We start from the raw sequence: 25,621 nt of genomic DNA on the forward strand, positions 1-25,621 counted from the left end.
ATTTTAAATGAAATTTAACATAAATGACATTCAGAGAAAGGTTTGTCCATAGAAATTTGATTGCTTCATGAAGAAAGGCACTTCCTCAAGAAATTATTGGAAATCTTTAAAGAGATATGAGAGTTAAATTTAAAGAATTGTGAAAAAAGTCAATGTTTGATTGCATTATTTCGTGATCAAACATGTTCTTTACTTTTTGATCAAATAAGGAAAGAGGAATAAAGGAGGTTACTTGTATGAAAAGGAATATGAGCAAAGCTGAATGTAAGTAAGATATAGGATATGAAAAAAGTCATTGTATTTACTTTCCATTAGTTTTGTTCAGGGATTGTTTGCACATATTCAAAGATTTTATTGAAAGAGAAGAGGGGATCTGTTAAAATAGTAAGTGGTTAAGTAGATGATCGGATCAATTGATTAATTAATTAACAGGATAAATATATATAGGGAGACCAGGTAGGACTGGTTTGGGGAAGGAGGTATAAGCTCCCTCACCTTTAATGGTTTGCATTGCCCCTAATGGGTTTTGCATGTTACTTAATCAGTTGGAAAACACAGGTTATTTAATGGTGGTGGTTAATAGATGATTTGATGATGGGAAAAGTCATTTGGCTGTGTGTGATAGCACTTCTGGATATATGGGGGGAGAAAAGACAATAGTTTAGAAAGTGTATCCACAAAGAAAGGTGTCCTTTTTTTGCCTCACCAACGGGCTTGATCCAAGTTGATACTTTCTATCCTCTCATATCCAACTTTTCCCACTTACTCTTCCTTATTTGCATTTATTTGCAATCAGATTGAAATGTTTTCATAAAACAAAAGCGAACAACATGTTCGCTATATTTTTCTAACTCTCTTACACAGGTGTATGTACCTAGACACAAGCATACATAGTCTCTTGACATAAATTTACCTTAATTAAGTCTTTGAAATTTGTCCCCAAGTCAACAATTTTAGAGAAATGTTATGGACAGAAAATACAAGAAACTGAATGAAAATATTTTGTTAATACAGCTGACAGAATTATATTGATGGATCTTTGGAAATTACATATAAGCACTCCCGAGGTTACGAACAGGTTCCATTCCTGAGTACATTTGTAAGTGACTTTGTACCTAAGCTGCAACATAATACAAGGCAATATAAAATATCTGTTCATAAGTACAATTGTATGTTTATATGTTGGATCCTTAAAGCTAATAATATTATGGGATCTTGTTCATAAGTATGACTGTTTGTAAGTCAGATGTTCCTTACTTGGGAATGACCTGTATAATATACAAGCCAAAATTACAAAATGCACCACTTTTGTCAAAAGTATTATTAGCATTAGCAAGCTTTGCAAAAGGTTGAGCTGGTAGACAGCTCAATGGATAATCATGTTACAGTGAGAATTACATTTTAAATATTTTTTTCAATAGACCAACAGGACAGTGTGAAGACAATGTGAACTAAATGGGAGATAAAATTACAACTGTAGAAAGAAGAGATTTCTGTAACTGTGACCAGGCAGTAGGAACAGTATAAGTAGAATTAAAGAATAAATAAAAATTCAAGCCTCTGGTTGTCTAAAGTGTGGGAAGTATAGTAGGGGATATAAATATGGAGATTTTAGTTTTCATTCAGACCAGAAAAAGCAGAACAATTCAACTAGTTAAGGGTGAACATTAATAATTGTGTGAATAGTATATTTTAAAAATTATAATTAACTGTGAAAATCTAATAAACATTAAGGACTTAATGTTATTAATATTCAATTTCTAACATTCTTGCCCAGATAATTGTCCCAATATCTTACCACAAATGATTAAAACTGTTATTATGTGTAAAAAAATTGAAATCCATATATTTTAACCATCATTCAAGATATTTTTATGATTAAAAAATCTATCTATATATTAAGATAGATTAGTGAAGAATATGCTATGTTAATCAGTCATGCTGATCAGGAAACTTTCATTCTTAGTTTCTGATCAATTTGCTAGTTTTACCTGGTGCAGAGGAGGGTAATGCTTTTACTATCTAAATCTAGCTTCCTTGGCTATAAATGAAAAATAAGGACACTAGTACTCCTGCTCCTTATTGCTCTCTACTGGTCATTGCTGCAAGGTAAGTGTGTTGTGTGGTGTTGGATAGCTATGATACTTAAATCCATTGTCAAGTGCCTTATTTATGCACATACACAAAGAATAGTCACTTGACAAAGAACCAACGTACTTCAGACGTTCATTAAAAAGACTTCCGTCATGAATCACTGGAAGGAGGTGAGAATGGAGGTGTACTTCTAATGAAACCCAGCAGAGTTATCATAGTCACCAAAATTTGTGGTGGCTGACCTTCTAATTGCTTCTGTCATTAGTTCAGATTGATCTTGAAATATGAAGATTTTTAAACCACAACTTTACACTATCACAACAATAGAACTCTGGCTTTTGGGACATGAGTGAACAGAGCAAACAACTATGTAATTTCTAATCAGATTAAAGAAATGTGAAATTAATATTAAGGGAGGGAGGAAGAAGTTGAGTTAAAGTGGTTGCCTTCAATGCTATATGAAATGCAAAAACAGAAATAGCTGGGAAAAGAAAGACTGCAATGAAAGAAAAGGAAAATAAATGGAAAGAAAAAAATAAACAAAATAGAAATTCAAATGTTACATATTTGGAATCTCCAACTACAACTAAAATTTAAGGGGAAAATGTTCCAATTAAACCTTGTAATTTAGAAACATTGGCAGTAATTCTTATCAAACTGTGAAAATGGCTCAGAGATGGTATTGAAATAGATATTGCACGTAATTTTCTGTTGCCTTGGATAGTATGGACATTGATGAGAAAGTTGGGAAAATATGCAGGAATGAAAATAAGTCACACCTTATTTCCATACATTTACATTCTATTTCTAACTATTCTCATCTCATTTCTATGCAGCTCCTAATTTGCTCCATGTTTCTAAAGAAACTAGATAGCATCATTTCCTGATGTCAAAGTTAGATTGGTACTGACAGCACAGTTTGTTTCTTGCTTCTATTGACCTTCATCTAACTTCTCCTTCATCATCATTTACTTGCCTGCTCCATGGACATAGTCTTCTTCTTCGGTTGGTTGTCCATGGAAGTCTCAATGTCACCTCATGAATTATCACCCTCTTCTCCAGATTTCTGCATCATTTTCTCCTAATTTTGGATGAAGTCTGTCTTATCTGCCATCTCACTCCTAGTCTCTGCCCAATTATGAAAGATGTTTCTTGCATTGACAGACAGGTGGGGATTAAGTATGACAGAAGTGGGTAAGAGAGGCATTCATCATGATGTAGGGGCCGAAGATACAGTGATATGTCTCTAGTGAGTGAATAGGAAGCGAAGAATGCAAGGAGGGTGTCTGGTTTGGGAGGATAAAATGGGTGAGAACCATAGGCATGCTGCAAGTAATAATGAAAGTTGCAGTTCATGAACCTTGTTGAGAGGTGTGTATGCAGTGGCAGAGTTACAGTGAGTAGTTGTAGCCCTATGAATGTAAGATAGTACAGAGAAACTGTTGACACTTACCCTAATGGATAGGTGACAAATCTTCTTCCTACATGGCTATGCATTACATTTGATCCTGTGACTGCACTGACTTGGGATGCTATCTCTGCCTAGGCTTACTGCATCTGGTGGTGTGACCTTCTTTGCTGGTCTGGGGAAAATAGCACCACCCTTCTCTCAACCACCCTATCCAGCAGTACTTCCAGGTCTCTGCGGAAGGAATGCAGTGCCAGCTTTTCCTTCTGGGCTATTTGCTCAGTTCCAACCATGGAGCAGCAGAGCGTGAAGGCCAATTCCTGGCTTGCAGCGAAGGGAAAGCTGTGGAATTGGGGACTAAATACAACATCAACATCACAAAGTCCCAACAAAGGTAGTTCCACTATCGCTCCTGCATAATTGCATGAGCCAGGCAATAATTGTAGAGATCGGTTGCATAATTAATAAGCTGAAGAGCAGAGAATTGTGTGAGAAAAGTTGTCACAGGCCATGGTGAACCACCTGTCTTGAACCTCATTGAAAGAAACACTTTCCCAAAGAAGGGAAATTTCAGCCCAATATTTAACTTTCTGTGGTGGATTTTGTCCGTGTCTCCTGTGCAAATAACTTATCACCCATGTATTTCAAAACTGAGACAATCTATAGAATGCCCTCTCCCCCAATTTCATAAAAGTTATGAAGAAGGAGTTTCATTCTTTTGGGGATTTAAGGAAACATCTGCCCATGTCAGAAATCGTTGTATCATTTACACATTAAATAAAAACCATGCACTATTAGTTTTGCCAATTATCTTGACAGCAGTTTATGAGCCATTAAATATGCCATGAACAGGAGAGCAGCCTGTGGTCCATATTCCCACACACGCAACCTCATGCTGTCTCTGAAGTATTGCGTGGCACAACTAACTTGAAGTGAGTTCTGGGAATCAATTTTCTAATTACTTTAACAAAAATTAAAATGTAACCTCGAGGTATTTATTATAATAAATTACATTTGTTTGACAAAGTAATTATATTATTCCAAATATATACCTACGATTAATGCATAATATTGAGAGGGAATACATGATATATTTAATGAATGAAGATCGTAACTCACGGATGCCTTATATTAATTCGTATCTCCTAAGTTAGTGTTCGTATATATTTTGAATAAAAAAGATGATTAAGTCATTTGCAAATTATTTGTCAGAACGTATCATTTAAATTGCATTTCTCGCTACTTTGTTGCAATGTCTAGTTGGTAGGAGGAGGTACAGTTTTAACATCCAGATCGTACAAAGTAGTAATTATTCATACTTTGTAATAAAAATGTATCAATTTGTGTCCTTCCCTCGACTTGGAATTGCGTCCTAGCTCCGCAGAGACTGCAGTGGTAAAGCATAGAAGCTGCTCCTGGTTCAGCTGCTGGCAGTGTGTTGAATGCAGTTACTGGGGGGGGGGGGGGTGGTCGCTGGTCCGTCTTTCAGTGCCCCGCAGACAGCTTGGGCATTTCTGCATCGTCTCGGTTTGTGGAGAGTGAGGGGCGATAAGGCAGAACCATGCAGATGACGGCGGCACTGAGATGTGTCAGTGGGGACCACGCCTTGCTCTCACTGGCGGCCATGTTACATTCTCACTGCTGAAAATTGCACCGCTTCATTATCAACAACAGAGAAATTTGAGAAGGACAATTTGTTTGGGAGCTTTTCTCACGTGACCTTTAAAGAGGTCCGCATTTAAGCCCAGGTAAATTTTGTTTCTATTTTTGTCTTGCTCTGAATGTAAGGATTATACTGTGTCTGAAGATCTCATTATTTCTTCATGCTCCTTCTCTATGTCTCTAGCTCGTTGTCAGGCCTGAAGGTATATTGAAGGCCAGGGCCATTCCCGTTACATTCCTCTACTTAAACAGAACTACTTTTAAATGTGGAAAAATACTGAGCTGCATAGACTAGGGACAGCGAGACGAAGAATTTCACTTCGCTCAAACGCCATTTAATTACCAATCGGTATAAACATCGATAAGTCGCGTCTTTTTCCTCTCTCAATATTGAGACAGTAACAAACCCGGACTAATAAGACTTTGTGCTGCAACAGTTGAGCGGCTTGAGATATTTAAAGCTTATCAAAAACGTTCAGATGTTGGAATTTTGCTTTGAATCTGTGGATCGTGTCCTGCGTATTTCGCCATCTTTCCCGCAGCTAAAGATTCAAAATCAACACCATTTCTCTCCCTCTTACTTACGAAACGTTTTAAATCAAACCCGCCACAGCTGTGTACGTGTATAACACCGTGTGCGTGGGCTGGAGATCCTATTAGCCACGAGGCTTTTGTGACAAATGTATTTCTAACAAAGTGGAAATGCAAAGTAAATTAAATCTTCCGGCCCTTTGAAGAAATATGCGTTTTAAAGATTAGTAATATCACAGTTGTGACAAGACAGGGAATATGTGGGTATCGTGAAGTTTTATTGTGACGGTGTGCTGAACTGCGACAACAATTCAATCATTGTCCTATTTGCAATTTGCGTTGTTGCTGCTATTGAAACAGTGTGTAATAAAACAAAACCTCTCTGTTTCAGTGCGTCTGTTAGTGGTTCGGTAGCATCACTTCTTCCAATAAAAATGTGTTCCCCCCCCCCTTTCCTCTAAGCTTTACCCCTGCCCTCATCAACTGTTAGAAGGCGCCAATTGCCTAAACTATAACTTATTTGCATTGCTCTAATGATCAAACTCGTTCACGCATTGAAAAACTGCAAGTCCCGCCTCCTGCCCGCCCAGATTGGGGCTATTTAACGGTTTCGTTGAACCAATGATCTCTCGGCCAACCGCGACTGCGGGCTGAGCAGCGGTTGTCATTGTCAATCACAAGCAAGGTAGCTCTTCCCCAGCTGCACGCTCATCAGTCATCCTTTACGCGCCTCTTGTGGGCCTGCCCACTCCCCCGAATGAACATTGAAGCAGTTCACCACTCTGTGAAAAGCGAAAGGTGTGTAGTTCCAAACTTACAGGTGGACGGTTACATATCTTTGAGAGCAGGTATTGAGTCCATCTAGTATTACTATAATATGGTCACCGGTTGTATGTAAAAATTGAAATGTGATAAATAAAATGTTGATTTCATACTTCCCCGTAAATTTCATTTTCAGAGTAGAGAAATTGTGCTGTTAACCGGGCCAGTCAAAAATGCCGAAGCCGGTAAGTCAAGTCAATTTGTTTTAAATTGAATTCCTGTAAGATCAGATGTGATAAATGTCTGTGGTTGATTGCTAATAAATCTGTTTGTCAGGCAGTATAATAATTTGCGTATACAGTATCCTGAAATTCTGTACCTACATTATATAGTCTAAGTTTAATTCTAATCACTGCATACTTTCTCTTCCCTGTTCATTCTGACCCGATTATAAACTGTCATAATAACTGGATGGGACAGAAATGTTTGTTAAATCTACTTTTTAGGCTCCCCTGCTAGACCGGCACAGTGGTGTGTATATTCTCTTCTGATTCAAACTACAAAGTTACATAAGAACTAATAATGAAAAAACTTAGTGATCAAGCCCTAAACTCTAATTTGTGCTATAGTAAACTTAGCATTCTAGGCTTTATAAATCAATCCATTTTGTTAGCTATGTTTCTGTTGACCTAATACTTCTCAAGATTTTAGGTCTTTTTTGAATTCCATATACGTTTTAACTATATACTACACTATTACTTCAAAAACTTGAATCAGATTCGTCCTCTGCTTTCCAATTGTTTCAACCTTCTCTCAAGAGACTTATTTTCTTCCTTACTGTATTTTAAAAAACTTTCTTGTCACTGTTCAGCTAACTCCCCTGTGATTTGTAAGTTATATCCTTCTTTTATTTGAGCAAGGGTGTAACAGTTGTGATGCTCCACTAGTGTGGAATAAGCCTCTGTCTCGGGAGGCCTGGAAGATTGTGGCCAGCACCTCCTGTAATTTCAGCTCTTCCCTTTAGCATCTTGGACAGACAGTGAATAAATCACTCAATGTAGTGCTAGTTTTTCTAGTGTCTCCTCTCTATTTTTATCAGTGACAGTATCCCAGCAACCTCCTTGTTTACCATCACTTTGGTAAAGTCTTCTTACTTGGCAACCCCCACTGATTATAAAGTGCTCATTTAATATCTTGGACTTGACTCCTGTCTCTACCAGTGTATCACTGTTTTCTCAATCAGCCCCTGCACTCTGAATCATTTTATGATCTTTTTAAAATTCCCTTTTTTAATACAGTTACCCATTATGTATTCTTGTTGTCTTCTAGGCCCTCTTATTTCTTTTTCACTTCTGCACACTCTTTCTGTTTGCACACTCTTTCTGTTCTGACTGATTTTCCCTTTTGTATTATCAAGTTGATATGTCATTCTTTTTCTGTATCATCCAGAGAACATTGAATTTGACTGCCCTTCTCACACTTGTGCAAATGTATCCACCTCTTTAAGGTTGTTCTTTATTCTGTGTATATTGTTAAGAATGGGTATGAGTTTGTATTTCCTTTTTGTTAATCATTACTTAACTTACAGTTACTAACTGCCATTAGTAGCTGATCCATAAAATTTATCCTTGTGCCAAATGCTAGGTGGCCTTTATGTTGTTATTGCTGTCTGATTCTCACCACTGACATTTTAATTAATGTTAATTGAGCACTAGCTTGAGTTTTAATCCTGAACTGTGGAGTACTGTGTTAAACTGAGTTATCAACAAATAATGTAAGAAAGTTAATGTACCACCAGACAATCATATGCAACTTTGAGTTTTTTTTTAACAAAGTTATAACTTTTACCCGAAGAAAAGGCATTCAGTATCATTTAGAAATTGAACATAACTAACTCTTCAGTGAGATGTCATGGAAACAGGTTCACATCTTCAATGACCTTTTTCTGTATTAAGTCTTTTGGTGTTCCTACTATAGTGACTCACCATTTGAGCGAAGAGGGTAAAACAACAACATGAAGGAAAAAGTACAGAAGCTAGTCTTTTTGCTGCTTTTGGAAAACTAGTTTCACAGAAAACAAGAATGAGTTCTTAAGGATATAGTAAGTTTTTTTTAATTGGGAGATTTAATGCAGGTGGAGTGTTGTGCTAGCCTAAATTGGTAATGAACTTGAATTCTGTCAAAGTCCTGAAATGCTAGCTATTTTGTTTCAAATATCATAAGATATAGGAGCACAGAACAAAAAATAACAGTATCTTGCAAAATCCATATATTGGAAGTCCTTTGATAAATTATTTCTATACCTAACTTTTCTGGACTTTTTATAGGACCGTACAGTATGTAAGCTCTTGAAATAACTGATTATTGCTCTTGACGAACTTTTTGTATTTGGTTTTGAATATTCTCACTGATGCAGTGCTAATTCTGGTGACCTTTTGGCAAATGAGGTGATGAGAAACTACTCTGAACAAATGGAACAGTTAACTATCCCTAATGGATTTGAACTACTTAGGGCGGCACAGTGGCTCCATGGTTAGCACTGCTGCCTCACAACGCCAGGGACCCAGGTTCAGTTCCTGCCCGGGGTGACTGTCTGTAGAGTTTGCACCTTCTCCCAGTGTCTGTGTGGGTTTCCTCTGGGTACTCTAGTTTCCTCTCACAATACAAAGATGTGCATGGCAGGTGAATTGGCTATGCTAAATTGCCCCAGAGTGCTAGTGGCATTAGTCAGGGGTAAATGTAGGGTAGAGGCATGGGTCTGGGTAGGTTACTCTTCAGAGGGTCGGTGTGGACCTGTTCAGCTGAAGGGGCTTTTTCCATACTGTAGGGAATCTAATCTACTGTCGTTGTATTTAAGTTGGTGTTATGTGTTGAATGGAAATTTAGACCTATGCTCTTCAAAGTGAAGTGTAACAATATTGGAAGCATGTATCCAAGGTTTCTTGGGTTTGATGTAGCAAAACAAGACAATTGTCTACCTCCGTATAGCCATTCTTCCTTTACTTGGGCAAGCTATCACATTTTTAAATTGGATTGGTACTAAGTAAACACATTCCACCTGGGATTCTTGTAGCCAGTAGGTGTAAACTTTTACCCTAGCAATCTGGGTTTGAAACCATTGACCGTTTAGTATCTAATTCATTGCACCATGCAGTTGTCCTTGGTTTGCAATCCGTAAGTAGTTATGGCAGAGCAGGATGATCCAGTTTATGTAAGATTGCTAGTTGGTAAATATTCTGTACACCTTCAAACAAAAGAGCCCTGTAAACTTGGTATCCCTATATTACGGTACCTAAACATCTTTAGTCTTTGATTCAACAACATTATTTTCACCCTCCAATTTTCCTCCTTTTTCCACAATTTTAAAATTCCAACTTGGTGAACATTTTCATATCTCAATCATCTGCAAATGATATAAATGGCAGAAAACAGTACTGAACAAAAAAGCACTTCACTATTGGCAGCAATATGTTGATCTTGGTAACTAATGGTCTGTTGTGTATTTTGTGTAGGTAGATACTTTTGTGGCTTTAATTGTGCCTGGTCATGTTACTTTTAAGAACTTGGACTTTGAGAAATTGTTCTTGGTTTTACAACTTCTTACAGTATTTCATTGTGAAAAGATAAAGTAACACTTAGAGTACTCATTGACTATCTTCTTTCAGATTTCTTGTATTTAATGTTTTGCAACAATTGGGATGGAATCCAACTACTTGGACTTTATGACCAAATGATGCACAAATTGCAACATTAAAAACTGTTGACTGCACCATGAAGGGGTAAAGAAAGAAACATTATGAAGACCAACCAAGTAAAACAGAAGGGGGAAATAAACCAGAGCAAGATGGAGGTAGCCTCCACTACCATGATAGGGATCCACTTCTTGCTTTCCACCCCTCTAGGCTCCAGTTGTCAGCTGATTCCACTGCAATTTTCACCATATCCAGTGTGATGGAAGGTCCAGACACGCATTCATAGCATCCCTACAGTGTGGAAACAGACCATTAGGCCCAACAAGTCCATGCTGACCCTCCGAAGAGTAACCCACCAAAACCATTTCCCTCCCCTATTACTCTACATTTATTGCTGACTAATGCACCTAACCTACACCTCCCTGAACACTATGGGCAATTTAGCATGGCCAGTTCACCTTACCTGCACGGCTTTGGACTGTGGGAGGAAATCGGACCTGGAGGAAACCCACGTGGACACAGGGAGAATGTACAAACTCCACACTCAGTCATCCAAGGCTGGAGTTGGACCGCAGTGCTAACCAATGAGCCACCGTGCTGCTCATCTTGTCCTATGTGAAACTTCACTGTTCTATAGAGACTGTATCGTGCATAATACTTGGTTACTCCCCCCTCTTCCCTATGGCTTGTTTCCGTGCAGGTTTAAGGCATCTCCTATCACTTGTTCAAGGCCCTTCGCGTTCCTCCCTATGAACAGCAATTTGATTGTGCTTTCAATTTAGCATAACTGTGTTTACTATTTGTTTCAGTGTGGTCACTGTAATGTTGAGGAGACCAAACAAACTGGTTGAACCCTTTTATTGTGTTACATCTCAGTCACGCAGCAAGGAAGATCCCAAAGTTTCTGGTTGCTTGTCATTTTAATTTTTACCTTGTTTGCATGTTGACCTTTCTGTCCTTGGTCTGCTATTGTGTTTCAGTGAAGTTCAGTGTAAGCTCGAAAAACGGCACCATTATCTTCAATTTGGCATTATACCCTCAGCCTCCATCATGTATTCCACCCCCCTCCCCCCACACACCTTTTTTTTTCTCATACGCTGAAATTACCCTTTTTGTTATTCCTTAATGGTGCTTTCAGATTTTTGTTGTCTCATTTGGATAAAATTTTTGTTTCTTAATTATACATGTTACCATTTTTTCTTTAAATGGAAATCGGTGTACTAGTTCTCTACTTTAAATCAGACCAAGACCTATCATCTCCAGATTTCAAGTTTTGCTGTTTCTTCCTTTAGGGTTCTCCATTGTTCCTCTAACCACCACCACTGTGTGCCTCATCCCCATTTATTGTTTAACGATTGCATTTTTTTTGGCCATTGTCTGATCTGAATTTTTCTTGCATTTGTTTTTATTTCAGATTTCAGGCTTGAACTTTGTTTCTCTAAACCAAATTGTTTCTAGTTTTTCCCCTCCTGATGCAAATATTATGTCTCCAATAATGCCAAACCATGATTTAATTTGTAAGGTAAAATTTGAATCTGTTTTAGATGGTCCATTCAAGATTTTCTGGTAATTCCAAGACCTTCTAGTTATGGGTGTGCCTTCATATATTCTGAAAGAAATCTTGCAGTTGTGCAGTGCTTTTCACATTGTGTTTTCATCGTTAGTGTATTGTTTTTACCAATTGTAATTTTGTTGCAAGCAAACATGACTGGCAATACATAAAATGGCTATGAAATTTTGCTATGAGATAACTGCCCAGTTTATAATGATATTGGTTGAGCTATAAATATTGATCATAACAAAATAAATATTTCCTTTATTTTTCCAAAGGTGCTGTTGGGTATTTTACAGTTTACTTGTACATCAAATGGGGCCTTCATTTACAATCTGAGCCAAAAAGTGTGGCACTGGAAAAGCATAGCTGGTCAGGCAGCTTCCAAGGAGCACGGGAGTCAACGTTTCAGGCATCATTCCTGATGAAGGGCTTATGCCTGAGATGTCGTCTCTTCTGCTCCTCGGATGCTGTCTGACCTGCTGTGCTTTTCCAGTGTTACACACTTCTTTGACTGATCTTCAGCATCTGCAGTCCTCACTTTCTCCTCCCTTTTGTCATCTGAAAGACAATACTTTAAGATCTCTTTTTTTTTCCCCCCCTCTCAAATTTTCTAACTTCAGCACTACCACTGCGCAACACTGGTATTGAAGTAGAGTTCATTTTGTATCTGTGTTCAGGAGTGTCTATTATATACATACAATTTAGTGATAACTGTCCAGTGCTCATGTCCCAATCTTAGTTGAAAGTGGGTATTGCAGATGCTGAAGTTCAGTCAAGATTAGAGTAGTGCTGGAAAAGCACAGCAGGTCAAGGAGCAGGAAAACTGACATTTCAGGCAAAAGCACAATCTTAATCCAAATTCAATATTGTCTCTTACAAATGGTGTGAATTTTACTAAGGGTGGTCACTAATACAGTTTGCAAATAGAATTCATATTACGCAGCTTTTCTTGAGCAAGTGTAATAACTTAGAGACCTATCCTCTTTAAAATTTGGGTTTTTATTTTTACTTTTCATGATCTGTTTTCTGACCTTAACTGACTCTGGTCTCAGCATAGATAAGTTTCTTCTTACTTCCTCCACTGTACTTTGCTAGCTGACTGTCCTTTATATGTCCCTTCCCAGTTGGGGAAAGTTCAGTCTCTCCAATAGCTTACTGTACTAAATCAATTTGCTATCAAACCTGCCAATAAAGTTACCCTCTTCTTTCTCCCCCCACTTGTTATCTTCCCCCTTTTTGTAATGTATTCTTGAGTAAATGTGCATGTTTTCAATGATCAGAGTGCCTCTTTGTTTCATGGGTTTAAGATAAGAAAATTACTCCTTGAATTTGCGGCAGACAGTGAGCCGGAGCATTTAAACTTGTAGCCTGTAAAATGGTAAATCTTTTTAAATTTTTTTTTTGTTTTTAAATTGCAGTTCTTTAAAAATAGCTGTGCCACGTCCTTACAAAGTCAGGGGGAGGTAGAAATGTGACCATGGTTATTTTTTGTTTTTGTAGTGCAGATCTAGTGAGTCAGGCAAAAAAAAAAATTGTTACCTGCAGAAACTGGAGGAAGTCAATGTTGTAGCTGAGGGGAAAATTATGCTATAGTATAGCACCATTGGAGAGCATGAACAGAATTATTGGACTGGTTGGTAAACTAAACTGTTGGCAGTAGAAATTGGAGACTGGTTAGAATGTCTCCATTTAAATTTCCTAAAAATCTTAATTGTATGCTACACAATATTTTAACAGTTGGTTAATGCACAGTTTACACATTGGCACTCTGCAAATACATTGATTCTTGTGAGTCAGGATAGTTCGAGGATTAACCGTTTTTTTTAGCTAATATTGGTGAATTTAAACCACCACAGTTTGCTTTTTATTGAGGCTAAATCTCTGCTCCTGTTAATTATTCAGTGACTCCTCCAGGAAGACCCCCTCATTCTTGAGGACAAGATTCAAATTGATTTTGTATTTTTCTTCTGAATACTTTTAGCAAAGCAATCCATCTGACTAGGCTGTATATGAAAACCATTTGGAGTCTTTCCTTTTTCCAGTTGCCCCTGCTATCTGAGCCATTGGAGAAAGACTTTGCTCTGCTGGTACTGTGGTAGCTGGTATACAACAGCCACCTGGTGTCCCAAGAAACATATGCAAGCTGTTTATTCAGCTATTCGAAATGATAGTTGGACTTGCAACATCAGAACTCATGTGGACACCCAGCAGTGACTGATCTGTACATCATTGTGGTAGTGTGGAAATTTCATGAAACATTTGAAGTAGAATGAAGTCCTATGGGAAAATTAGTTGAGTACTGAAGGCAGTTTGAATTTGTGCAAAAACTCCAAGTTAAAACTATTTTTTTAAGAGTTGAAGTTAATACTGCTTTTTGTGGTATATGCGGACTTAAGATAAGGTATTGAAACAGTGCCACACAACAGAATTGATAAGTTAGTGTTTTTTTTTTAAAAAAAGATTTGTAGCTCTGATTTAAATTTAGCTCACTGAGCACGAAGGTTTGTTTTCAGACGTTTTGTCACCATACTAAATAACATCAGTGAGTCTCAAGTGAAGCACTGGTGGTATGTCCTGCCTGTCTATTTATAGATCTTGGTTTTTTAAGGTGGGTGATGTCGTCATTTCCAGTTCTTTTTTTCTCCAGGGAAGGTAGATGGGACCTAAATCAATGTTTATTGATGGAGTTCTGGTTAGAATGTCATGCTTTTAAGAATTCTTGTGTGTGTGTCTTTGTTTCACCTGCCCTAGGATGTGTTGCCCCAGTCTTTCCTTGTCTATCTGTATGGAAACTAGTGATAGTGGATCGTGTCTTTTGGTAACTGGTTGGTGTTCATGTATAGAAGGTATTAGCTTGTGGAATAAATGGAATAGTAATATAGATACAAAAGGAACCAAGTGATGGAGGAACTGCCTAAGGAAAGATACAGGATGGCTATTTGTAAAGGTACTAGTGAGTTATTGTGTTGGGTGATGAAGACTTTAAGGGAAAAATTTGTCTGCTTACTAAATTTTAAACCCTATTTTTAAAAATTATTTACTTTGGGTGTTGATGAAAAAGTACATCTTGTCAAGATTCTTCATCTGGCACTCATCAGATCAATATGCCAGAATACCATTTCAAGGGGAAAATTGACTCGTACAGTCTGAGGAGAATGTTGACTGCCAAGTGGACTCTGGCGGTATTTTGGAGCTTTTTTTTTGCAACAAGTCAAGCTGGCTGTTTCACACGGATACATTAACATCAGGGTGTGTTTGCCACTAACAAGCAACAAAGATTCTGCGTAATCCACAAACCAGTAATGTGGATATCAATTTAAGTGCCAGTGTGACGCCAGGTATCTAGGCTGCATGTCTCAAAGGCTGGTATGAAACCTGCCCAATTGAACAAGCAGGACACTATGTAACAGTCTATGCTTGCACAACTCTCAGCAGCAGTGAAAATAGACATCATTCTGCAATTGGAGAGTGTTTGGATAATGCTGAGTGCAAAAAGGTATGCTCACCCACTTTGGATTTTGTGGGTTTGCACTCTGGCACGCGTGTGTTGTGGAAGCTATATATTAACAGCATGCACTGCCTGCTTCAATGCAAATAGGTGACAACCAGTGAAATAACAAACTGATAAGACATTGCCCTGGGAAATCAGTTTACACACCTGGCCTAAAATTTTAAAGTCTAAATTAACTCAGTTATTGTCAACTGGTGCTTTTTCCATAGCAGTGCCTCAGTCAATAAAAGTCCGGTTGCAACCAATCTGTGTACTCCTCCATATTGCAAGCTTTTACTTTCCCCTTAAATTGGTATATATGAGAGTTATCTGGGGGGATAAAAAAGCCACAAACTTTGGTGCAGAATTTCTTCAGCAATACTCAGTCTACTGCCAAGTGACTCTTCACTGCATCATGTCTACTGCCAAGTGACTCTTCACAGATGACAAAAAGCTAGTTATGTCTTTAATTCATAAAGTGATATTCACGTAATGCTAGCTGCTTGCTTTCAGAATATCAGGTCATGTTAGTAACTTTTTTCTTGTCTGCACAAAACTTCAAGGTCTGTTATAGGAACACTGTTTAGCATCGCATTCATTTGTTATATTAAGTGGCAAAAGTTATTGAAATGTTGATGGCAGGACTGGAAGAATTTTAATTGTTCTTTCTGGATTGGAGATATACTTAAAAACCTGGAGATGTCAAGGTATTTAATGATGAACCTACCATTTTAGAGCTACTAATTTGATGTTTCTCCCATAGGCTCTGATGAAATTTCCTTCATCTTCTTCCAGTGACTTTATTTGGGGAAACTTCAAGAGATTCCTGATGTTGTCACAGAACACTAGTTAATAGCTGCGGTTAACTTGGTAAATCCCTAGTTGTGATTTCCATGATGACTTCCAGAGAAGTATTTGTAGTCAGTGTGCAATGCTAGAAGTCAGGAATATTTGATAAAATTTAAAAAAAAAATTACTGAAAAATTCTACCCAAGAACTGACTTATTTATATAGCCCTCTTACTATCCTGATCCAATCCAATATTGTTGTGACAGTTAATGTTTAAAATAAATCTGACTAGCAACTAACCATCAAAACTGTCGTAATATTGTATACATAAAAACAAAATAGACTTTTTGTTTAAACAGAAATTAAACATTGCGTGTAACTAGACACAATAGTTTATGAAGACCTGTTATGCTCTATCACTTCCCTGCAAGTGCGCCCTTCTCTTACAAAACCTTTAAGTTCTTTTTGCTTTTTAATTTAAAAACTTGAATGGAGAAACTTCTTTAAAAGTTTAGTTTCAGAAGTAATTCTGGCAATTATAACACCTGCAAAAACTCTTATGTACAGTTTCCTGTCCAGTAGTTCTAATCCCTTTCAGACTCTAAGCTTTGATTTCCACGAAAATCATGAGAATGTTAAGAAATGGAATGGACAAATTATGGAAAAAAATAGACTGAGTGGTGATCCGCTCAGATGGCTGATAAGTGTGCAATTCCCATACCAGCTAAGGGTCCCATGAAGGGCACTCATTCTCTCAATCCCTTTACCCCAAACCTGATGCATGATGACCCTTGGATGACAGAGGTTGGTTTAACCCTTGAATGCAGCCCAATGGTCTGGTAAGACTGACAGCTGTACTTTGAATTGAATCTGACTTGTAGCTCCAGAAAATGTCTCTTTTTGTGCAATTTTGTTTGTAGGTGAACACAGGTGTTGCATCTAGCCAGAGTTTGAGTTGGCAGCTGTGCTGTGTATTCGGAGATTTCATTTGCAATTTATTTTGCCAAGTCCCTGATTTGCACACTGGTTTATGAACTCACTTAATCCAGCCGATGTGTTCCTCAATAGAGGGTCTTGCTAACTGTTTGCATTATGTCCACTCACCTGTGCACTCCAGCTGGATTTGTTGCATTACGATCAAACATATTACTGAAAGTGGCAGTAGTTCTAATGTAATCCATAGGTTTTTTTTTGTCATCTTTATAATCTCTTGGGTTTTGTACCTTGTCTCTTGAATTCAATTCAAAGGGAATTGGATGTAAATTTCTGCTTGCCCACCACTGAACTTGGTAGACAAACAGGAGGCTGCAGAACACAGCCTGCCAAGCAGAACTTGGGCAGGCAACTTGAAAGATCAGGTATGGGGGGGGATTGAGAGATGTCTTTATGCAATGGGATATAAAGCTGTATCCAAAATAACACTTATTTAATTGAACTTCATTACATATGTTAAATGGAAGTTTTGAGGCAGTGCTGCATGCAAAATAGTATACGTGTAGAACATAATGATTTGAATTTCGAAAACCAGGAGTAAGATGTGATGGGATGAAGTTGTAGGATGTTGTGTGGAGTAGAAGAGCTGGACATTTTTTTTTGAAGACTTTCCCACTTGACAATTGCTGAAGATACTTTATCTCCCCCTTTTATTGATCAAGGATCACCAAGGATAGTGAAGGTGTTTAGTAGACTTTTTCCTTTATTGGAAAGAGTATTGAGTACAGGAGTTGGGAGGTCATGTTGCGGCTGTACAGGACATTGGTTAGGCCACTGTTGGAACATTGCATGCAATTCTGGTCTCCTTCCTATCAGAAAGATGTTGTGAAACTTGAAAGGGATCAGGAAAGATTTACAAGGATGTTGCCAGGGTTGGAGGATTTGAGCTATAGGGAGAGGCTGAACAGGCTGAAGCTGTCTTTCCATGGAGCATCGGAGGCTGAGGGGTGACCTTGGAGGCTTATAAAATCATGAGGATGGTTAGGATAAGTAGAGAAAGTATTTTCCCTTTGATGGAGTCCACAAGTGGAAGGTTTGGGGTGAGGGGAAAGATTATAAAAGGGACCCAAGGGGCAATGTTTTCACGCAGTGGGTGGTGCATGTGTGGAATGGGCTGCTAGAGGAAGTGGTGGAGGCTAGTACAATTGCAACATTTTAAAAGGCATCTGGATGGGAATATGAATAGGAAGGGTTTGGAGGGATATGGGCCGGGTGCTGGTAGGTGGGACTAGGTTGAATTGGGATATCTGATTGGCATGGGCGAGTTGGACCGAAGGATCTGTTTCCGTGCTATACATCTATCTTTATGATCTCTTGGATGTTGTGAAATAGAATTCTATTACCTAAAAGTTGTTTTTTTTTCTCTCCAGTGGACTTGATTTGTGTACTCTAACTTACTCAAAACAAATCACCATTTTCAGTGTGTTTTTGTACAAAGGCAATTTGTCCTTCAGTTGAAGTGTGCCCTGGAGTCCATTAGCAGATTTTATAATTGCTTTGACGAGCTTGTTATAGGTACTGGGAAAGCTTTGGGACTGATGTTGTCATGGTGTATTTGTGCCGAGGATCATCTGATTCTATACTTGCACATCTTTCAAAAGATACAATTGGCTTACTTGGTTCTTGTCAAGGGACTCTTGTGCTAATGACTGGGAGATTTCTGATGGAGATTTAATTGTCCTTCATTGTCAAGCAACTTCAGCATGGGTCTGAATCATATCAACTCTAAATGTTAACTGTTTCGCTCTCCATAGGCCCACCACCCTCTGTGTGAAAACATTGCTCCTTGGTCCCTTTTTTTTTAATCATGCCTCTCCCCTCTTAAACGTATGCTCTCTAGTTTTGGACACTCCCACCTTATCTATGTACTCTATGCATCTCCTTCCTTTTGTAAAGTTCTGTAAGGTCACCCCTCAGCTTCTGCTCCAGGGAAGATAGCCCCAGCCTATTCAGCCTCTCCCTGTAGCTCAAATTCTCCAACCCTGGCAAAATCCTTGTAAGTCTTTTCTGAACCCTTTCAAGTATCACAACCTCCTCCTCCCTGTAGTGGGAGAGCAGACTTGCACACAGTATTCTAAAAGTGACCTCTCAACTCCTGTACTCTGCACTGACCAATAAAGACAGACATAACAAACACCGTCTTCACTATGGTATCTACTTGTGACTCTGCTTTCAAGGAACTGAGCCTGCACTCCCAAGGTCTTTATTCAGCAACACTTGCCAGGACCTTACCATTAAGTGTATAGGCAAAAGTGAGGACTGCAGATGCTGGAAACCAGAGTTTAGATTAGAGTGGTGCTAGAAAAGCACAGCAGGTCAGGCAGCGTGAGAGGAGCAGGAAAGTCGACGTTTCAGCCAAAAGCCCTTCAGGCATTTGGGCTTTTGCCCGAAACGTCGACTTTCCTGTTCCTCAGATGCTGCCTGACCTGCTGTGCTTTTCCAGCACCACTCTGATCTAAACATGTGTGTGTATAGGTCTTGCATTTTTGGGCCCCATATTTCAGGAAGGATGTAGTGGCCACAGAGGGCTCAAAGGAGGATCATGTGAATGGTCCTAAGAATGAAAAGCTTAACTTGTGAGGGATGCTTCAAGAAAATGTTGGGAGAAAATTTCCATAGATGGAGACTAGGACCCAAGGGCACAGCCTTTAAAGGGAAGACATTCTAGAATAGATTAGGAGAAATGTTTTTGGCCAGAGAGTGGTGAACCAATGGAATTCACTGCCACACAAATCCTAAGTCCAGGTCATTCTGTATATTTAAGACAGAGGTTCTTGATTGTCATGGAGATCAAGAGTTACAGGAAGAATGGGGGTAAGAAACTTATCAGCCATGATTTGAGTGGCCTAATTTCTGCTCCAGTGTCTTAGTCTTGCCCTGATTTGCCTTTCCAAAATGCGGCACCTCACACTTGTCAAAATTAAACTCCATCTGCTGCTACTCGGCCCATCTGATCAAGATTCCATTGTACTCCAAGGTAACCTTGTTTGCTGTCCACTACACCTCCCAATTTTGGTGTCATCTGCAAACTTACTAACTGTACCTCCCCTATGTTTGTTTGCATCCAATCTAAATCCTTGTGGCACACCATTGACTTGTTGAGTTTTCAGCAATCTGTGCTTGTGCACATTCTGTATGGTTTCTTAGGAAACCGTATTGAGAGAGCTTGCCTTGACATAAGGGTTTCTTTTGTGATCTACCCTGTAACCCACTTTTGGTCCACATATTTTTTTTTTTTTTTGTTTGCATCGTTTTATGTAAAAGTTTTGTTTTCCTAGAAATTTGGCAACTTATCCATAATTTGTAGGGTTAAAGTTTGTGAAAGCTCTTTTTAAATGGAATCAACCATCATTTATCGGTCTAACAAATCATTTGTAACCCTGTTCAAAACTAGAAATAAGCATAAGATATTAAAACTTGAGTTGCCTTTGACTGCTCTTTTTAGAACAGTATTTTGCACTTATCTACTGGAGCAATGTGAATCCTATGGAACAGATTAATGTCAAATAATGTGGATTATCTGTTAGATTGACTTTGAACTAGCATGAGCAGTATAATGGTATCTGCAAAATTTTTACCCATGTTTCCCCAGAACTGGTCCCTTTCTGGCTATTGACTAGTCAAATCATTTCCACCTTGTTTCATACTTTTTTAAAAATATGCACTGGTTTTAAAGTATGTAGCCAAGAGAAACCTGCAATGTGCTAAGTCAGAAATTGGGGATTCCACTGATCCAGCCATGGTGGATTATGCATCACTTGACAGATAGCACTATTCTTTTTAAAATCCAATATGGGGAACCCCATCTGTCACTGACATGAATGACTGACTAGTTATTTAGTTTTTTTTGTTGGCCCAATGCTGTACCTGCAAGTCTGTTGCCAAAATTGATGAAATACATTGATATTGCAATGAAATCGTCTTTTACTATTTTTGCACCCATTAATCCATCTTTGGAATTATATATTATTGCAAACCAACTACAGTTTAACTTTATCCACTTTAACAGTCTCCTCTGTTTCACAGCTGATGTCTAACCTTTCCATATAACTTAGTATTCTGGCACGAGAAATTGGCCTGATGTACTTTTTCTATACTGCTGTCCCTGGTGCCTCGGGAGCTAAAATGCAGCATGAGCGACCCTGAGATTGGCTTTTTGGAAAAACTGGGAATCAAACTTGGTTACTTGGGTTTATAACTTGTATCGCACACTTTAGTTTGGATTCAATCTAGCCAGGAACACTAGCGTGGTGAGTGAAACGTGAATATTGAGCTCTTTGCATTGTGTATAGCTTTCAGTCCAGATTTATATTATGATCTCGCCCAAACTTAATTTTGCTGCAAATGTTTCTTGAAACATTCGAAAATTGCAGCTGAATTTATGCACTATTTTCTCTTGCCTTGGACAATGGTGTCTTTATGAAAGCAATGGCTATTGACTTTCATTGGGTTCTAATTTATTCCTGTATTTATGACTTTAATTACATAGCATATGGGGGGGGGGGGAAAAAGAGAGAAAAAACATTCATTGTTATCCTTCATTGTGGGTATTTGTGTAGTAAATTCCCTTGAAATATAATGTTTTTCCTTTTTTTTTCGGTCTATCAAGCTGTTGACAGTGACTTATTGACAAGCTGTCCTAGGTGCAAAAAAAAACAAACTTTCTCCCCCTCTTTTTAATGTATCACTCACTTACTTACACAGCATTGTTAACAACTTCTGTAATTGTAAGGAGGATTTTGATTTATGCCTCCCAAGTGTTCTTATGGGTGTAAGCTTCACACGGTGGGAGAGAGAACTCCATCTCGAGTGAGACAGCTTGAGTGAATATTTTGGAGAAATTGGTGCAGAGTGGAGCAAGGTGTTTTTTTTTAATTTCCCCCCACCCCTTTCTTTTGTAAGGTGTTTTAACAGGATAATTTGAAGCTCAAGCTTTGGGGCCTACATGAGTGGCATTGCAAGCAAACCCTTAAGGTTACCTTCATTTAACTTGAAGGTAAATATGAATATTTGCAGACTACAAACTAAGACCTTTTTAAGAAATGAGTTCTTAAAATTGGTTTGCAAAAATTAAATTAAAATGCAGAGCAAGGTGATGTGTGGACCTTCATGATGTGGGAGCAGGTTTACCCCATTATGGTTCATAATGACCAAATCTGTACCAAGTATTGGCTTCAGAACTTCAGCTCAGTTGAACTGGTGTTTGAGCTGCAAACACTGCAACATATCAGGGAGGGCGTAGGTTACTTAATCTTAGGGTGTGACTGCCTCCTGAAACAGGATCAAGTACCTCTAATTTGGTCAGGGGTAGGAGGCTGTGACTATGAGCGGGGCAGGTAGAAGGATCTAGGATGTAGTGCTGAAGGAGCCCTTAGCTCTTGATCTTGTCTAGCAGGTTTGAGATTCTTGCTCTCTGGGTGGATGAGAATGGGAATTGTAGGGAGGATGAGCAAACTGACCATAGCAATGTGGTATAAGGAGAGAAAAGATGTTTAATTGGGGATAGTCTAGTCAAGGGAATAGTCACTGTTCTCTGTGGCCATGATCAAGAGTTCCAAAGGCTGTGCTATGTGCCTGGATTCAGGATATCTTATCTGAGCTGCAGAAGAATTTGGAGTGGGAGGGGAAAATGTTCTGTTGAAGGAATATGAGCAGCTAGGGCCTAAAATTTTTTAAATCTGGGAACTTCTTATTTATAAACTGAGCCACAGGGTCAAGATGAAGGGGAAAACACAGCTCAGAGGTTAGTGTGGGAGAAATGGGTTTGAATTCATGGGACACTGGTATTTGTACTGTAGAAGGAGGGAGTTATTCTGATGGGGCAGGCTCCACAGGAATCTTGTTGGGACAAAAGGGTAACTAGGGAGAGAATAGGGCCCCTCAAAGATCAGCAAGGCGGCCTTTGTGTGGAGCCACAGAAAATGGGGAGATACTAAATGAATATTTTACATCCGTATTTGTTGTGGAAAAGGTTATGGAAGATAACCTGTAAGTAACTTGTGGCACTCCACTGGTCACTGGCCTCTGTCTGAAAAACAACTCTCCACCACCACCCTCTGTCTTCTACTTTTGAGCCTGTAAGTAATCTAATCTAAATATAGACTGTAGGGAAATAGATGGTGACATCTTGCAAAATGTCCAGATTACAGAAGAGGAAGTGCTGGATGTCTTGAAACGGTTAAAAGTGGATAAATCCCCAGGACCTGATCAGGTGTACCCGAGAACTGTGGGAAGCTAGAGAAGTGATTGCTGGGCCTCTTGCTGAGATATTTGTATCATCGATAGTCACAGGTGAGGTGCCGGAAGACTGGAGGTTGGCAAACGTGGTGCCACTGTTTAAGAAGGGGGGGTAAAGAAAGGCCAGGGAAGTATAGACAGGTGAGCCTGACCTCGGTGGTAGGCAAGTTGTTGGAGGGAATCTTGAGGGACAGGATGTACATGTATTTGGAAAGGCAAGGACTGATTTGGGATAGTCAACATGGCTTTGTGCATGGGAAATCATGTCTTTCAAACTTGATTGAGTTTTTCTGAAGAAGTAACAAAGATTGAGGGCTGAGCAGTAGATGTGATCTATATGGACTTCAGTAAGGCGTTTGACAAGGTTCCCCTTGGGAGACTGATTAGCAAGGTTAGATCTCATAGAATACAAGGGGAACTGGCTCAAAGGTGAAGATAGAGGGTGGTGGTGGAGAGTTATTTTTCAGGTCAAGGCCCGTGACCAGTGGAGTGCCACAAGGATCACTGCTGGATCCTCTACTTTTTGTCATTTTACATAAATGATTTGGATGCGAGCGTAAGAGGTATGGTTAGTAAGTTTGCAGATGACGTCAAAATTGGAGGTGTAGTGGACAAAGAAGAGGGTTACCTCAGATTACAACAGGATCTGGACCAGATGGGCCAATGGGCTGAGAAGTGGCAGATGGAGTTTAATTCAGATAAATGTGAGGTGCTGCATTTTGGGTAAAGCAACTCTTAGCAGGACTTGTACACCTTAATGGTAAGATCCTAGGGAGTGTTGCTGAACAAAGAGACCTTTGAGTGCAAGTTCATAGCTCCTTGAAAGTGGAGTCGCGGGTAGATAGAATAGTGAAGAAGGTGTTTGGTATGCTTTCCTTTTATTGGTCAGAGTATTGAGTACAGGAGTTGGGAGGTCATGTTGCAGCTGTACGGGACACTGGTTAGGCCACTGTTGGAATATTGCGTACAATTCTCGTCTCCTTCCTATCAGAAAGATGTTGTGAAACTTGAAAGGGTTCAGAAAAGATTTACAAGGATGTTGCCAGGGTTGGAGGATTTGAGCTATAGGGAGATGCTAAACAGGTTGGGGCTGTTTTCCCTGGAGCGTCGGAGGCTGAGGGGTGACCTTATAGAGGTTTATAAAATTGAGGGGCATGGATAGGATAAATAGATCAAGTATTTTCCCTGGGGTCAGGGAGTCCAGAAGTAGAGGGCATAGGTTTAGGATGAGCGGGGAAAGATATAAGAGACCTATGGAGCAACACTTTCATGCAGAGGGTGGTACGTGTATGTAATGAGCTGCCAGAGGATGTGGTGGAGGCTGGTACAATTGCAACATTTAAGGGGCACTTGGATGGGTATATGAATAGGAAGGGTTTGAGGGATATGGACCAGGCACTGGCATGTGGGACTAGATTCGGTTGGGATATCTGGCCAACATGGATGGGTTGGACCGAAGGGTCTGTTTCCATGCTGTACATCTCTCTGACTGGAGGCCTTGTAAATTGCATCAGTCGGGCTGGGGATAGGACTTGAAATTGTGGGGGGAATGCGTTCAGTTGCATGGAAAATTATGGGAAGAGTTGGAGGGGAGGGCTCAGCAGAGGTTAAGCTTCTAGAAAAGTAATAGGACTGAATATGGAAAAGGGCAGGAGTCAAACTTCAGGCACAGTAGATAAGGGGATAACTTGGAGGGGGACAGCCATTGTGGGACTGAGGGTGTTGTACTTAAGTGTGCACAGTATATGAAATCAGATAAAATAGCTTGTCGCATAGATTTGAAATTGGTGGGTTTGATGTTGGCATCTTTGGTATGGCTGCAAGGACATCAAAGCTGGGAACTAAATATCCCAGGATACACGTTCTATTGAAAAGACAGGCAGGGGGAGTGGGCTTGCCTTGTTGCTAAGAAATTAAATTGAATCTGTAGCAAGAAGTGATAGATTCAGAAGGTGCAAGGAAGGTGAATTACAGTAATCATGGGGACTTGTATGCAGGTGGATTGGGGGAAAATAGGTTGGTCGTGGATCTCAAAGGAAATGTGGAATTCTGAGGTGGGTTATATTTTTTATTTTTTTGGAGGAACTTACAAGGGAACAGACCATTCTGGATTTGATAATGAGGCAGACTTGATCAGGGACTTTAAAGTAAAGGAATCCCTCAGACAGTGACAACAAATATGATACGTTCCTCTTAAAATTGTAGAGTGAATTCTAACAATAGTGCAATTGAGGAAAGACAGCTACGAAGATGTGAGGGAAGAGTTGGCCAGAGTTGATTGGAAGGGAAGCTGAGCAGAAAGCAGCATTTGCAGGGTTTTTTGGGGGACATTTGGAACACTCAGCAGACGTCCATCCCAGGCATATAGAAACATTTAAGGGGAGGACAAGGCAGCTGTGGTTGCCAGG

General features: G+C 39.3%; 1 protein-coding gene across 1 annotated transcript in view; it reads left to right on the forward strand.

Moving 5' to 3' along the window:
• Window positions 1-4,962: 4,962 nt before the first annotated feature.
• LOC140481367 (radixin) overlaps window positions 4,963-25,621 on the forward strand; it is a 77,647-nt gene continuing 56,988 nt past the window's right edge. The window contains exons 1-2 of the mRNA XM_072577448.1: window positions 4,963-5,250; window positions 6,654-6,702. Of these exons, the coding sequence (XP_072433549.1) occupies window positions 6,691-6,702 (12 nt within the window). The 5' untranslated portion in view covers window positions 4,963-5,250; window positions 6,654-6,690. The remainder of the gene's footprint in view (window positions 5,251-6,653; window positions 6,703-25,621) is intronic.

Source organism: Chiloscyllium punctatum, chromosome 9 (genome assembly GCF_047496795.1).
Source record: "Chiloscyllium punctatum isolate Juve2018m chromosome 9, sChiPun1.3, whole genome shotgun sequence".
Lineage (NCBI taxonomy): Eukaryota > Metazoa > Chordata > Chondrichthyes > Orectolobiformes > Hemiscylliidae > Chiloscyllium > Chiloscyllium punctatum.